The sequence below is a fragment of the Tamandua tetradactyla genome, chromosome 4, assembly GCF_023851605.1.
Source record: "Tamandua tetradactyla isolate mTamTet1 chromosome 4, mTamTet1.pri, whole genome shotgun sequence".
NCBI lineage: Eukaryota > Metazoa > Chordata > Mammalia > Pilosa > Myrmecophagidae > Tamandua > Tamandua tetradactyla.
This window is the reverse complement of record NC_135330.1, coordinates 167,902,834-167,918,908: the sequence shown is the minus strand read 5'-3', so window position 1 is coordinate 167,918,908 and position 16,075 is coordinate 167,902,834. Positions and strand designations below refer to the sequence as shown.

The following is a 16,075-nucleotide window of genomic DNA, read 5'->3' as shown; positions in this document are numbered from 1 at the left end:
GTGTGATTCAGAAAGGTGATATGACTTTCACATAGCTGTGGCATGATGGAGGGTAGACCCTTATGTGAGCATCTCTGTACATTATCAAGTAATCCATGTCATTCATTTATTTCTGACCATGGAAGTGATGAGTGCTTTTGAAAAAAACTTGCAAAACACAAGAGTTTAGAGAAAAGAACATTGCTAATAATTGCACGTATCAGAGATAGTCAGGAGTCACATTTTGGCTTTTTTTTTTCTGCTTTGTATGTGTGCATAATTATGAATATTTTCTCAGTGTCATTAAAAGTTCTTAGCATGATTTTTATCAGTTATATTGTTATTGGCCCTGTTTTGGAAGTAGAATTTGGCTTTGGGTTTTAATCCTGCCAGTAGTCTTCATATAACTACCCATTTCCTGACTTGGGCATTATTCAGTAAAGTAGTAGACTGTGCATGTGTTGACACTTCTGATTGCAGTCTGATGGTTTGTTTATTTAACTGATGACTGGTGTTAAATTGTTAATACTACTTAAGCAGCATTTGAATCTGCCAAAGTGAAGATATTTACATCCTCAAACTCTGGTTGCCTCTCCAGCTAATCTCTGAAACTCAGTTTCCTCATTCTGTGAGTGGAGGGTCTTCTACCGGTATCCTTTCTAAGAACCAAATGAATTCTTTGGGCCTGTCAGAACAATCACAGGCATGCTAAAATTTATATCATTTTAGAGGATCATGGACAACTTTCCCCCCAAATTTAGACTGTTGACTAAGAAATGCTAGACTATGACATAATACAGATTATATTTCCATGATCATTTGATTAAATTGCTAATGTAAAAATCATTGAGGTAAGCATCAGACTTTATCATTAGAATGTGTTGTTTTTTATTTTAACTGTTAAACGAGGCCCTCCAGGATTCTAATGTAGAATTCCTCTAATTCATTTGCACATTAAAATTTGAGAACTAAAACCCATATGGGTGCCAAGGGTAGGCACTCAGTCCATCCTATTCCTGCTTCCAACCATGTTAAAGATTTGAGATAACATATGAAAGAGCTTGAAGTTGGTACATAGTAGGAGCTCAATAGAGTTTGTAGTGTTTGAATCCAAAGGTCCTACATATTCCTTGATGTTGTAAAGGAAAGCATGGCCACCCACTTCCTATCTTCCAAAATGGCATTTCCTCTTGTGGCTGCTCTAACCAGTTGTCATTCTCATGCCCTTGGACGTTGATTTCATAAACCCCTTAAAGAAACCACATCCTACACAGAGGTTTAGGTTCTGAAGTTTAATGCTGTACCATGTGATTCCCCTTGATTGCAAGATTTCTAAAGCATTGGTCTTTCCTCCATAAGCGCTATAGAACAGGAGTGCTTTAAATTGCCTGAGAAGTTCTGTAGCAGGAAAGCTGACACATTTTCTCTATTCCTCCAAGTCTTCAGAATTCCCTTCTTTCATCAAGTTGGGTCCACTTGAAGGTGATAGGCTTGGCTGATACTTTTGTTCTCAAAATTGCTTCCCTTGATTTGTGTTTTACTACTGTGTTCAAGAGATAGTGGCAAGAAACAGCTATGTGAGTGAGTTTGACTGCTGCATTGCCTATAAACATGTTAAGAACCTTGCCCGATACTTTTTTAAAAAATGTACTTGCCTTGTAAATTGATATATTTTCTCCTTTTGGGATGTGTTATAGAACCAGTCATGTTGGCCTATTTGTCCTAGCTTCCTGGAAGCTCAGAGCCAACTAATTTTTTCCCCTGATTACAAAAGAAATATACATTCATTATTAAAAATTGAAAAATATAGAAAAACTTCAACAAGAAGATGCCTGGCTCAGGGCAAGAACCCGTGAGCTTTTTGATGTGTTTGTGAAGGCAGCTGTCATAATCAAGCAGCAAAGAGGGAAGAGCAGTTGATTTTAACTTGCTAAAGGACTTTGTAGTATGTTGTAGCAACAGAGTTGATGGAATTGTTATTTGAATCCTGAGTTTGTCTAAGTCCTGATTGAAAACTAGAGTTAATTTCTTTAGGTTGGAAAAACAGCAGCAGAAATAACAACAGTAGCTACTATTAAATACCCCTACAATGTATCAGGTGCTGTGCTATGCCATTTAAAGATCCCTTCATTAGCATCATCTGGATAGGATTCAACTCAGTTGTTGCTGTTATCTTTGATCATTGACTTGTACCTTTTATATATTACACTTTTTAGCAGTTTGAGTATACTTTGCATTACTGATCCTGCACCATATTGTGTTTAAAAGTGTTTGTATTCTGGATCCAGGTGGTCACTGTTCGGTTTGGGACCTTGTGCAGGTAGCATAACCCCTCTGGGCATCAGTTTCCTTCTCTGTAAAATGGGGATGATGATGTTACCTACTTAATAGGATTGTTATGAAGATTAGATACATTGGTGTCTGTAGGGGAACTGATAAATTCTTTCCCATTTCTTACAGAATATCAGAAATTACTTTTTAAAAAGTAATTTCTATTTACTAACTGCTTATTTCCCCAGAACAGAAATGGCACCATCATTTTGGAGTAGAGACTTAAAATAATGTGTATCTATGTTTTTTGACGAAACAAATAGGATAGGGTGGTTTCTATTCTATCACTAGAATAGAACTTCTGGTGGCTTAATGACAATTGGGATTTAAGGAAAAAGTGGGCTATTTAGAACTTCTTGAGACATTTCAATAAGGTGTTTGAGTTGAGTTGGTTGTGCTGCTGTAATAACAGTACTCAGTTTGTCCGTACATCGCTGTTGGTTTGAACCTTTTTTCTTCTCTGCTTTATAGCACATTTATAAGTTTTGATGTGATTGTTAGTTCTGTATTTATATAGCTAAAACCCTGTTTCCCCCCCATCCTCTTGTAACCTTATAGAGATAGATTTAAAAGAATTCTTGGATCATATTATTTTTTTAACTTTTTGATTATGTAGTACAACATATATACAAAGCAAAGAAATAAAAAAGTAATAGTTTTCAGAGCACTCTTCAACCAGCAGTTACAGGACAAATCCCAGAGTTTGTCATAGGCTACCATATGATCCTCTCAGATTTTTCCTTCTAGTTGCTCCAGAATATAGGAGGCTAGAAGGCTTAAATATTTTTTTTTATCACCACAGTCGACTTTTTTCTTTCTTTTTTTTTGTGAAAAATGACATATATACAAAAAAGGCATAAATTTCAAAGCACAGCACGACAATTAGTTGTAGAACAGTTTTCAGGGTTTGGGATGGGTTACAATTCCACACTTTTATGTTTTTATTTCTAGCTGCTCTAAAATTATTGGAAACTAAAAGAAATATCAATTTAATAATTCAACTATCATAATTGTTTGTAAAACCCTACCTTCTCTGTATAACTCTACCATCACCTTTGACTTAGATCATATTATTTTAGAACAGATTTTGTACCTTATATCTGCCCTGAAAGCTGACCGAAGGCTGAGAAAAGGGGTAGGCTTTTTTTTTAAAAAAACTATTATAGAAACAACTAAGTTTTGTGATGGGCTCACTGAACCGTTGTGACTTAGTAAATAATTAATGTCCACACTCAGTCAGGATTCCTGGTGTTTGAAGTGGCAGAGACTTAACTTACCTGTTGCAGTGGGGTGGCTGCAGCAGGCCTGATGGGGTAAAAGGGGGCATGTGAACACATGGGGGGTCCTGGCTCCTCCACTGCCCTCTGAGCCTGCCCTGCCTAGAGAGTGGGACCACTGCCTGTGCTGCAAGATTTATATAAGATTTGAGATAATGCTTATATTTCAGTTGTGGTTACCCTGGGGTAGTATAAGTAGTATACCTTATGACACCTACTGTTGCTCTAGAAGAACTAATTTAATTGTTGTTGCTGTTAATAACTACTACATCTATTAATTACTGTTGCTAAATTTTCTCTAATTTCCAGAAAATAAAGATTACTAACAGGGAGAAACTCTGAAGCATTCCAGGAAGTAAAGATTGATATTTAATCCCATCTATAATGCTGATTTTCCATGTAACTTTTTAATGAATCACTTAACACCTTTGTTTCAATTTTTCTAAAGAGGTGAATTTTAAAAATCACTCCACTGTTAATCTGAGGAAATACTAAAAAATAACATACGTTTGGGAGTACACATATCAGGGGATATTATGATTGAACTGTGGGGTGGTAAACCTATGACTTCCCTGTGCCTTTATGTCTGTCTGTCCTATCTTAATTTGTCATTTATTATTTCAAGTGTATTATCTTGCTTTCCCAATTAGCTCCTAAGGTTCTCGAAGGGAGAGACACTCTGCCTTTTATTTTTACTGTGGCCTCTCAATACTGGGCACATACCTATTGATGGATTTAGAGTAATATTCTATTTAATAAAAATGTTTATAATGAAGCGTAGTATCACATGAAAATATTTGATGAATTTTCCTTTCTGGCATAGAATAGTTGATAAATCAAGTTTTGTGTGCTGTGGCTGTATCTTGCTGGGAAAACTCTTGTCTTACACCTGCACCCGTGAGACTGTGGGATTAGCTGTGGGGGCAGGAACACCCTTGTTGGTTATTCTTTTCGCTGCTTTGATCACCAGCCAGGCATTTGGTGTTTAGCCATAACACAAATGCAAGCATTCCAAAGCTATAAGCATTTTAGAATGAGACGACTTAGCCTTCTCCTCAAAGAGCTATGAACCACAGATTTGAAGTAATTATAGAGTCTAACAGTGACTGTGAATAGTTTTCTTTTAAACACTGCACTATTTTGATTCGAATTGATCTGGCCCACGCTGTGTGGAATAGACACAGAAAGGCCTCTCTTTATCTGAGAGGCAGGACACTGTGTATTGTACAATTTGGGGTTTGTTTTCCTTTGGCCGGCGAGTGGGAGCCTCCCATTTTCCGAGGAGTAGTAACACCCCTGGAGGCTGGCCTTCGCTGGCATGCATTCCCACCACACAGCTCTGCAGACGGCGCTCCAGACAAGACCCGGCCAGCAGGGCTGACCACTTGTGCCTGGGAATCAATTTCCTTTCCTTACGTGGGTCATTGGCATGTGCTTGCCCTGCACAGCCAGGGACTCCCAGCTGTCCCAGTTGCAGACTTTCTGACTTGCTCTTTCAGCCGAGAATGCAGGCTGATAAATGCAGGACAAATAGTAGAAATGTCAAAAAAGAGCTGGTGATTGAGTCCCCCTTGCAAAACAAGGATGCGGCACAAGGAGAGGTGGAGGTGGAGAGCCCAGGTCCAGTGCTGGTAAGAGCGTTTTATTAAAAGCTTTTCTGTGGTCTCCACTCATTGTTTTTATTGTGTGCCAGGAGGTTATGCATTTTTACCCTCTGATTTTAAAACTTACTTTGCTTGGCTATTGTGAACTCTCTCTCTCTTTTCCTGTACATTGACTTTAAAGTACATACTGATTCTTCTTGGTGAGGAAAGAAATGTTGACATTTTGTTGGTGAATGTGGTTTTCAGGAGCCTTCTTTGTAAAGAACAATCATGTATTGTTCAAAATTAAGTCCCACATAGCTGCAGTGTTACCACAGGTAAAAGCAAGGAGCACGTTGTAATTGCCTTTCATAGGGTTGATAAAAGATGTACTTTGCCAAAATTTTTTTTTTAATTACATTATGTATTTATGTTATCAAGAAAATTAGGAAGGTGATGTTTGGACATTTTAAGGAACATAACTGTTGAAGTTTCATGTGCTCTCCATTACTCATTCTAACAGGAGATTTACCTTGAGCAAACTAAGAAGGACCCTAAACTTTGAACCAATTCAGAAGTTTCTCTTAACATTAGCTAATCTCTTAGTAGTCTGTATAGTCTAGTGCTTTGGTGGACTTGCTAAGAGAGGAATGTGCAAAATGCTACTCATCAATGAGTAGGCTGTGCTTCTCTTGGAATTTCTTTAGTACAATAAAGACATAATTTTTTAAACAAGCTACAGAAAACCATCAACATGCACTGCGGAGAAGACAATTAAAGGGATTGTTAAACTAGTACTTAGTGATTTTATATACTGATTTTTTTTTTCAGTGTGGAGATTCAGTTGCTATTATCATAAAGTATTTGTTTACTAATTTCTTTACTTTTCAATTAATGTCTTTAAGAATTTGAACTTAAACTTTCCTGTAGCTGATTTGATTTGGTTTCCTCTGTGACGTGTGGCTGCCTTATATTGTATTATCTTCAAAATTATATTGCTAACCCTGAATTGAGAAGGTCAGTAAAATATGATGAATATTTTCTTGGCAGATTTTCAGCATAGAATTTGGATTTTTATTTTCACCCTCTGATAATTGTTGATAGATGTTATTCATTATCTTGGATTCCTTTCTGCTAGTACAATAGCTAGTTTATTTATTGCATAGCTTGAGCAGCTTGCATTCTCTATAGATTTAACTGATTAAAGTTCTCAGCTGATGTAGCTTATGATTTCTTAGAGGAAGTCGTGTGGTTTGGGTTCCCTTGTGAATATTCTTAAAAATCTTTTGTCAGTGATTCTCCAGATGTGTAGAAATATTTGTTTAGAGGATTAAATATAACTTTTAAAATTAGACAACAGATTTTTTAGAAACTTAGCTCTCTTCTAGTGCTTACAAAAGAGGCTATCAGTTCACATCCCATTTATCTGTTCAGGTCAAATCTCACTACATCCAATTCCCCAGGGAGTTATTTTTCCACTATAATGGATAAGGCTGCAGCTGCAGCTGGCGGGCACGCTCATCAGGACCCAGAAGCTCCTGGCAGTGTGCAGAAAGTTGTGGCTCTCTTAGCCTGCAGGAAGATGTTAGAGAGAAGTGAAGGCAACAGAGACACAAGAAACTTTCTTATCTGATTGTGTTTCTCTTCTTTATGAGAGGTAAACAAGATAAAAGAACCAAGATCAAATAAGAGAAGCAAGAATATTTCAGCAGGACCTCTGCACAGGACAGATCTCCTTATAGTAACTATCTCTACCCATGGCAAGGCAGAGTTCAACAAATTGCTTGGAATACAAGTTGCTGCTCAGGGTGACTTTTTAAAAGTATGCATATATAGCAATGAGATCTTTTTCTTGTACTTCTATTCATTATTATGATGTCAGTGTCCCTTAATCTATGTATATTTTACATGTATTATACTGAGGGGACAGTTAAATTCAAGAGGTGGCACTTTGGAGACAAGTTTTCCTAATTTTACTTAGGTATGTAAACAGTTCTTGGGAAAAATATTGCATAGTTTAGAAAGCATAAAAGTAATTCATGCATGTAATAACAGATGTGAATAATGTAGAAATGGGGGTAAGTGCTCTTATCCTTACTCTCCAAAGGTGCCCAGTGTTAATAATTTGGTATATATATGCCCAGATTTTCTCCTATACATATAGAAACAGAATTTATTATATGTGTATGTTTGTTTGGAAAATGTACTAACACTATAGATTTCTACAAGTTGTTTTTCTCTCAGAGCATAACAAAAACATCTTTCTCTGTCACCTGACATAGATTTATGCCATTATTTTCAGTAGTATTCCATTTTATAGCTATGGCATAATTTAATAGTTTTTCAGTTAGTTTCCAATTCTATGTAATTAGTATCAATGTCACAGTAAATGTCCTATTAAATATATTTTAAGGCACTTATGCTAATCAGAAGTAGTGCTTTTTCTATAAAACTCCCATCAGACCTTTCCTTTTACCCTTGTTTGACTATAGTGGTTCTCTCCCCTCTTCCAGTAGCAGTTAAAGTTTCTCTAAGCAGAGGCTGCTTGTTCAGTGCTAATGTAATTCAGTGTTTCTGAGAGAAGTATGTGCCTAGACATTATAAAGTTTCAGAGGCTACAGGGTTCAATTTACAGGCAGTTACATAGGTAGGTCTTACTTATCCCGTGCATTGTGATGGTAAGTGAGGGAGGAAGTGCAGGGTGAAACTTTCCTGTTCCTAACCCAGGCTCACTGCCAAACGCATTGAAAAATGACTTTGTGTGCTCTGAATGACTAACGGGGCAACATAGGATATTCTTGATATCTACATGTCAGTTACCCTGCTTGCATTTGAATACCTATTTTTGTTCCCCAACTCTAAAATAGTTCCTGGAAATAATTGTAACGGCTCAACAATTTTGAGGGAAAGGGCTTAGCCTCAAAAATCAAACATGGCTAAGGATAGGTTGTTTGTGTTGCTCTCTCATTTTGTTACCTTTATTAGGGAGGCAAAAACTGCAGCACTGGTCTTATTTTGGGAATTCTGAAGGTCAAAGGATTTGAATAGAAAAAGTAGGCTCATTAGGTATTTTTTGGAAATTATCCTTTTTAGAGATACATTTTCTGCTTTTGATATTTTTCTGGGATCTTCAAGTGTCAAACTGAATCTGTTCTTATTTTAATGTTTCAGTGAACAAATTATTACTCTGGCTCACTAACTCTTGTGAGAACGCTTGTGTGCCTGCTGTAGAAAGAAATAGATGACTTGTTTGGTTGAACAAGTCAGTACATTACTTGGGAAATGTGTTCTCTTTTGAACAGAGAGGGAATGAGACTAGAAAACCTTTTCTATCCTTGAGATCTGTTTATTCTAGAAATAGAGTAAGTGAATACGACACAAATCCTAAGTCTAAGTTATGGGTAATGATCATGTTGCTGTTAATATCCTATAAGGCTTTTTAGATTACTGTGATTGAGTTAATGAAATCATATTTATGCAGCAAGCCTTTCTCCCCCTAAGACTTATTTAGAATTAGTTAATTATATTTTATCGATGACATTTAATAGGTAGTTCCTTAAAAAAAAAAAATAGGTAGTTCCTTTTAAAAAATATTGGGTGGTGAAGAAAAGAAGTTCCTGAAAGCTTTGTGTTGTTGTATTTTCCCAGTGACAAAAAAAAAACCAAACCAAAACATGAAATTCACTTATTCAGAGCCCAGACCATCACTACCTTCTCTGTTTTTCTTTGTTCGTTCATTCATTCGTTCATTCATTCATTCATCTATCTATCCCATATTTATAGGGTCTGAGTTTTGCCAGGTTTGTTAAATAGTGTTGAGGGTACAGAGGTGAAGGAAACCAACCCTTTCCTTACCCCCAGGAGCAAGTTTTGAATGATGAGAAGATTCACTCCTCAGAAATGCTAATCAAGTGGTATTTATTAGGTACAGTAAGTGTTAGTCTCACCCATCTATTCCCATTTAGGCAGTAGCAACTTAAATCATCATCAGCTCCAGCAAAGACATGCTCTCTAAGTTTTTTAGCACCCAGTACAGGCATAACACTGCTTTAAAGGAGGCATAGTGACCATTGAGTGTTCATATGAACAGCTCATTGTGAATGAATAGTTACTGCACACATATTTTGTGGAGGAGGTGGTGGAAGGAATCTTTGAGATGTTCATGCTCAGGTCGGGTTGAGTTTTTTAAAAAAATTTTTGTTGTGTTACATTTACAACATAGAATTTCCCATTTTATCACCATTCACATATATAATTAAGTGCTGTTAATTATATTCAGAGTGTTGTAGTATCATTACAACCATCCATAACCAAAACTTTTTATCACCCCAACAGAAAGCAATAACTTACATTAAGCAATAAGTCACCATCTTCCACCAGCCTCTGATAACTTCCATTCTTCTTTCAGTATCTATGAATTTGTATGTTTTAGGTATTTCATATAAGTGAAATCATACAATATTTGTCATTTTGTGTCTGGCTTATTTCACCCAACATGATGTCTTCAAGACTTATCCATCTTGTAGCATGTGTCAGGACTTCATTCCTCTTTTTGGCTGAATAATATTCTGTTGTATTTACATTGAACATTTTGTTTATCCTTTCATTCATTGAGGGACACTTGGGCTGCTTCCACCTTTTGGCAACTATGAATAATGCTGCTATAAACATTGGTGTACAAATATCTGAGTCCCTGCTTTCAATTCTTTTAAGTATCTACTTGGAAATGGGCTTGCTAGGTCATGTAGTAATTCTTTACCTAATTTTCTGAGGAACTGCAGAACTGTTTCCACAGCAGCTGTACCATTTTACATTTGGTCAGGTTGAATTTGATAACCATACCATGCATGATGAGAAAACTATACAATCTATCAAGGGCTCCAGAGAAAGAACTTCCACAGTATCACTAATTCATTATAATGTAGAACCACTCTTATCTCCTGAAATTCTTGATTTCATAAAAAAACTGAAATCCGGCTATCTCCAGTATGTTTCTTCTCTCATGTTCTATCATAAACATGGAGGCAGAGTGGTTGGTTACTGTTTTGTTTTGCTAAAGCTGCTGAAATGCAATATACCAAAAATGGGTTGGCTTTTAACAATGGGGATTATCAGGTTACAAGTTACAATTCTAAGGCCATGGAAATGTCCAAATTAAGGGATCAACAAGAGAATGCCTTCACTGAAGAAAGGCCACTGGCATCTGGGGTTCTTCTGTTACACGGGAAGGTGTTTGCTAGTTCTTTGCTCCCAGATTCTGCTGCTTGCTTGCTTGCTTCTCTGGAGACCCTTCTCTGAATTCTCTGTGTCCTGCATGTCTTCTCTTCGCATCTCTGGGGTGTTTCTCTTTGTGTCCTTCACTTAGTTTCATCTCTCTGCTCTCTGGGCATTTTTTTCCTCTTCACAAAAGACTCCAGTAAAGGGTTAAGATACAGCTTGAATGGGCTGGGTCACATCTCAATTGAAATAGCCTAACCAAAATGTCCCACCCACAATAAGTCTGCCCCCAGGAATAGATTAAAAGAACATAGTCTTTTCTGGAGGTACATAACAGATTCAGACTACCACAATCACTCATATTTTAATAGGTTCGTGCCAATTGTTTTCTTTTTTGGTATAATAATAAAAACAGCAAGTGCTTATAAAAGTGCTTTTTTTCTGTGCTAGCCACTGGTTTAAGCCTGTTAAGTATGTTATTTCAATTAATCCTTACAACTCTAGGAGGTAGATATTTTTGTTATTCCTCTTTTTACACATGAGGAAACTGAGTCACAGAGAGGGTAGCTAACTTGCTCAAAGTTAACACATTTAGTAAGTAGCAGAGCTAGGATTTTAGTCTTCTGGTCAGGTTTTCTAAAATCCATATCTGGACACATATATACAATTTATTAATGAAAATGAACATATTCATTTGTGTTAACATTGGAATTATAAAGATGAAAAGTAAAAGTTTAAAAAATTCTCTTCCTTTAGAAATGTAAATATTGGTAGAGAAAGTCCAAATTATAAGTGGCAGAAGAACAATAGTTGAATAGTGCAAACAGATAAAGAGAATGCTGGCCATGTCTGAGGAAGTTGGAAATACGAACAACATAGAGTTGGTGTTAGAAGTTACTCCTACTTTGGGTATCATGTTTTATCAAGTTACATGGGAGCACAGATTGGTGGGTATCTGAGCTTCTGGAGGCATCTTGTCCCACTAATTTTACAGCATGTTTCTCTTTCCATTAATTTACAGCATGATACAGGTTGATCCTAAAATGTTTATCTTAATTAGTAAAATGGGCTCTGTGGTGCCTGTAGTGTTTAGAACTGGCTGCCATTAATTTGGCCAGATGAACTAAACTATTTGAAAGATGGCAGCTAAATACAAGGCAGCAGAGTTATATTACAGGGAGCTGGTGGAATGGGTGGCCCAATAGAAAGCTCTTTGATGTCTGGAGACCTAGCTTTTGTCATAAAGCTAAATTGCTGTATATCATTGCCTGGACTTTAGTTTTTTTCATCTGTAAAATGAAAAGTGTGTGCTAAGTAATCTCTAAGGTCTCTTCTGGGGCTAAAGCTTAGTGTTTCAGAGTTATTAGCTTTGATCCCAGAATAAGCTGTGATAGAGTCAGGTTAGTACTTTGGAGTTTTAATTTTAAGTTTGAGCTTAGTTCATTTAAAATCGTTTGGGTTTTGAGTCATAGGAGTTGTTAAACGAGGGTTATTGGATTTCTACCCAACATAGAAGTAAGATGAATAAAATGGGTTGATCAATCTGGAAATAAATAAAAGTGACAGCAGAATTTGGAGTTAGCAAGAAATACTATACAGGAGATGCAAGACCTAGCCTAAACCTACAGATGACACGTTGCTGTGAGTATAATTTTAGAACCAAGATGCCTTGGAAATTATAGTTTATCCACAACCTTCCAAAGTTTGCAATATCCCTATGATAGCTAGGTCAAAGTTTCTCTTGATTAAAGTTTTGAGGTTTTAGAAGTTTTAGCGCTCCCTTTCCAGGCAAGTGTACATGCCATGTGAATCTCTGAAGGCTTTACCAGGTACTTGGGAAGGAGCCAGTTCTGTAGTTCTGTTTTGGGATTGCCTCACTGTGGAGAGTTGCCACTACCAGGGGAAAGGAGAAGCCAGTGGTGTAAGAAGTCCTGGACTCATTATCAGGAGTTTGGGTTTTTGTCCCAGCTCCATCATGACAATAAATATATCTTGGCTCACTTAGCATTTCTGAACCAAGAATTCAGGTTGTATATCAGATGGAGATAGCCATATCTGCTCTCCAGATGCCTCGTTTCTGTAGGTTTCTGGACTGTTCAAATCAACATTAGGCTTTAAGTCTTTTCTTTCTCTATCAGGCCACTGTGTGGCTCTTCCACAACACGGGTATGATCAGTAATTTTCTGCACAGAATCCTTCTCTGGAGTGGCCTCTCTCTCTCTAAGCCCAACTTAGTAAATGAAACCATTTCCCTTCTCCCTATTAGGGCATGACATCCACGGGTGAAAGTCTCCTTGGCAGCGTGGGAGATGACCCCCCCCCCCCCCAAGAATGAGCCTCGCCCTGGTACCATGGGATCAATAATGCCATCCTGACCAAAAGGGGGAAAAGAATTGTACAAATGAGGTATCAGTGGCTGAAAGAGTTCAAATAAGAGTCGAGAGGCTACTCTGGAGGTCAGTCTTACTCAAGCTTCAGTTAGATGTTGCTACCTATCATAGCTTCCCAACTTCCAACCAAAATCATTCCTGCCAATCCCTAAAGAATATCTAGGGCATTATATAAGAATCTACAAAGGTTTCATGCACTAGGGTAACTTTCCAGAAACCTACAACGTCCCGATGGGTCCCTGGACCAGATGAGTCCTGAAATGCAGAGGGGTCAGCCTCTCCAGAACATCAACTAGTTCCATCCCCTATCCCATATTATCAACAGCCCCTTCCAACATGAAAAAGTAAGAATGAGCATAGCCCAAATACCCCTAAAGAATGGGAGAAAGATCAAAGATGATGTTGGAGTTATACAGAAAAGGTAGGATTTAACAAATGTGCTGGTTTGAAAGGATGTATGTCCCCTAGAAAAGCTATGTTTTAATCTAAATCCCATTTCATAAAGGCAGAATAATTCCTATTCAGTACTGTATGTAATTAGATCATCTCCCTGGTGATGTAACCCAGTCAAGAGTGATTATTAAGCTGGAGTAGGGGAGATGTGTCTCCACTCATTTGGGTGGGTCTTGATTAGTTTCTGAAGTCCTATAAAAGAGGAAACATTTGGGGAGATTCAGAGAGAGCAGAAGCATGAGAAGCAGAGTCCACCAGCCAGCGACCTTTGGAGATGAAGAAGGAAAATGCCTCCTGGGGAGCTTCATGGAACAGGAAGCCAGGAGAGAAAGCTAGCAGATCATGCTGTGTTGACCACATGCCCTTCCAGATGAGAGAGAATCCCTGACCATGTTCAACATATGCCTTTCCAGATGAGAGAGAAACTCTGTGTTCGCCATGTGCCCTTCCACTTGAGAGAGAACCTTGAACTTTGTTGGCCTTCTTGAACCAAGGTATCTTTACCTGGATGCCTTTGATTGGACATTTCTATAGACTTGTTTTAATTGGGACATTTTCTTGGCCTTAGAACTGTAAACTAGCAACTTATTAAATTCCCCTTTTAAAAAGCCATTTCGATCCTGATATATTACATTCTGGCAGCTAGCAAACTAGAACAACAAATGAGTGTGACTGCTGAATCATTACACTGGTATTTCTTTTAGTCTCCATTACCTTAGAACAGCTAGAAGTTAAAACCTAAAATTGTGGAATTGTAACCCATACCAAACTCAACTCTATTCTACAACTAATCCTTGTGATGTACTTTGTAATTTATTGCTCTTTTGTATATATGTTATTTATCACAAAAAAAAGAGAGAGAAGGAGGAGTGTAACAAAGAAGATAGGGTTTAACAAGTGAGCATGATTGTTGAACTATTATATTGATATTTCTTTTGGTCTCCAGTGTCTTGAGGAGCTAGAAAAAAAACAAAAAAACATGAAACTATAACCCATACCAAACTTTAAATCTGTTCTGTAACTACTTTTTAAAATATACTTGGAAATTTATTGCTTTTTTTGTATGTATGTTATATTTCACAATAAAAAAAATGCTTTAAAAAAAAAAATTCAGGCCTAGAAAGGCAGGTATGGAAATGGCAAACAAGTTTCTCAAATTTGTGTCACTACCAAGGGGTAGAATCAAGTATAATTTTGTCCTTAATGATTTTTCCCAACACATCGTACTGACAACACTTGAAAGAAATCGTTTTATTGATTTGTTCTAAGTATTTAACATATACAGGCTATTTTAAAAAGACCCACAAAAATCAGGAAAAGTATATTGAATTGAAAAAATAGATGGCCATTCTTTTTTTAATGGCCTCAAATCCTGCAGTTTTTAAAATGCAGCTTAAGCCCTGGTCCTCCGGTTCCTCTACCTGGTGTGAGTTCACACCTGGGCACACTTCCTCCTTTGCTTGGAATATGCCCCATTGCCTAACAATTCCCATTTGTCCTTCAAGTCCCAGCTTAAATGGCATTTCCTTGAAGAAGTCTTTTAATATCATTTCCACACATTTTCCCTAGACTTCTGTCTTCCCATGGCCTAGCAATCATAGTATCTGTATTCTGGCATGGCCTGTTATTGTGCTTTTCCAGCATATTGTAGCTAAGTGGTTGCACTGTGGTATCACAGTGGGCTTTTGCCCAGCAGGAACCATAAGCGGTCTTTTTATCTTTGTTTCCCATGATAAATGTCAACACTGCTGCTGCTTTTTTATTTTCAGTGGGGGTGGGTTGCACTCTCCAGCATGGGTCTGATCACTCTTTGCTTTGGGGTGATTGACAGACAACAGATTGCAGAAAGGGTCTCCAGGAGAATCTGGATCTGAGAAGCATTCTCCTTTCTCCTTCTTCATTCTCCCTTCTTCCACCTTCAAAGGTTTAGCCACCAATATCCAAAAAGTAAAAAGGAGTGCCACTGGAGAAACCTACTTTACTTGCATATAAGGAAGGAATTGTGCCCCTAAGTGCATTTGCTTTTCAACTAAATTAAAATGTTAGCTAACATGTGAGTATTTGAGTACAGAAATACAAAATGAATGTGACCAAAGTTAAAACTCTCTCTCTCTTCCTTTTATCCACATCCCTTTCTCTTATCAGCACCACTTCTTTTGTCAGCCATGTATGAAACCTTAACATCATCACAGATGGTAGTTGCACTTGAAAAAATCATGGTGTGATCACATCGCCATCATCCCAGGAAATTGATTATGTGTTGAAAAGGTGATGGTGACTCACAAGATATAGGGCAGGGAAGGTAGAGAACCAGGAAAGTTGGGGCCTGTTAGAATGCTGAACACAGGTGGCCTACTTTACGTGACCTAGGACTAGATCTGACTGTTTTGTCTCTCCTGTGGTAGTTTTTCCAAAAGTCTCATCCCTCTAAGTAAATATTTCAGGAAGAAGTCAATTCTTTGTTTTTCTTTTTTTTTTAAATTTTTTATTAATTAAAAAAATTACAACACAAACATTCCCAACACATACACTCAGCAATTCACAATATCATCACGTAGTTGCATATTCAGTAAAAAAATTACAACACAAACATTCCCAACACATACACTCAGCAATTCACAATATCATCACGTAGTTGCATATTCATCATCATGATCATTTCCCAGAACATTAGCATCAATTCATAAAAAGAAATAAAAAGACAACAGAAAAATATAACAAACAGAAAAAAAATTTTTACATGCCATACCCCTTACTGATCCCTTTCATTGATCACTAGCATTTCAAACTAAATTCATTTTAACATTTGTTCCCCCTATTATTTATTTTTATTCCATATGTTCCT

General features: G+C 37.3%; 1 protein-coding gene across 6 annotated transcripts in view; it reads left to right on the top strand.

The window, feature by feature from the left end:
• Nucleotides 1-16,075, top strand: part of DOCK9 (dedicator of cytokinesis 9) — a 341,474-nt gene that overhangs the window by 120,781 nt on the left and 204,618 nt on the right. The window contains exon 1 of one of the 6 annotated variants that reach the window (XM_077158574.1): nt 2,939-5,218. The exons of 3 other annotated variants lie outside the window; for them this stretch is intronic. In XM_077158574.1, coding sequence (XP_077014689.1) covers nt 5,093-5,218 — 126 coding nt within the window. In that variant the 5' untranslated portion in view covers nt 2,939-5,092. Of the gene's footprint in view, nt 1-2,938; nt 5,219-16,075 lie in introns of those variants that run through there. 2 more of the 6 variants (XM_077158576.1, XM_077158577.1) reach the window with 2 other exon arrangements.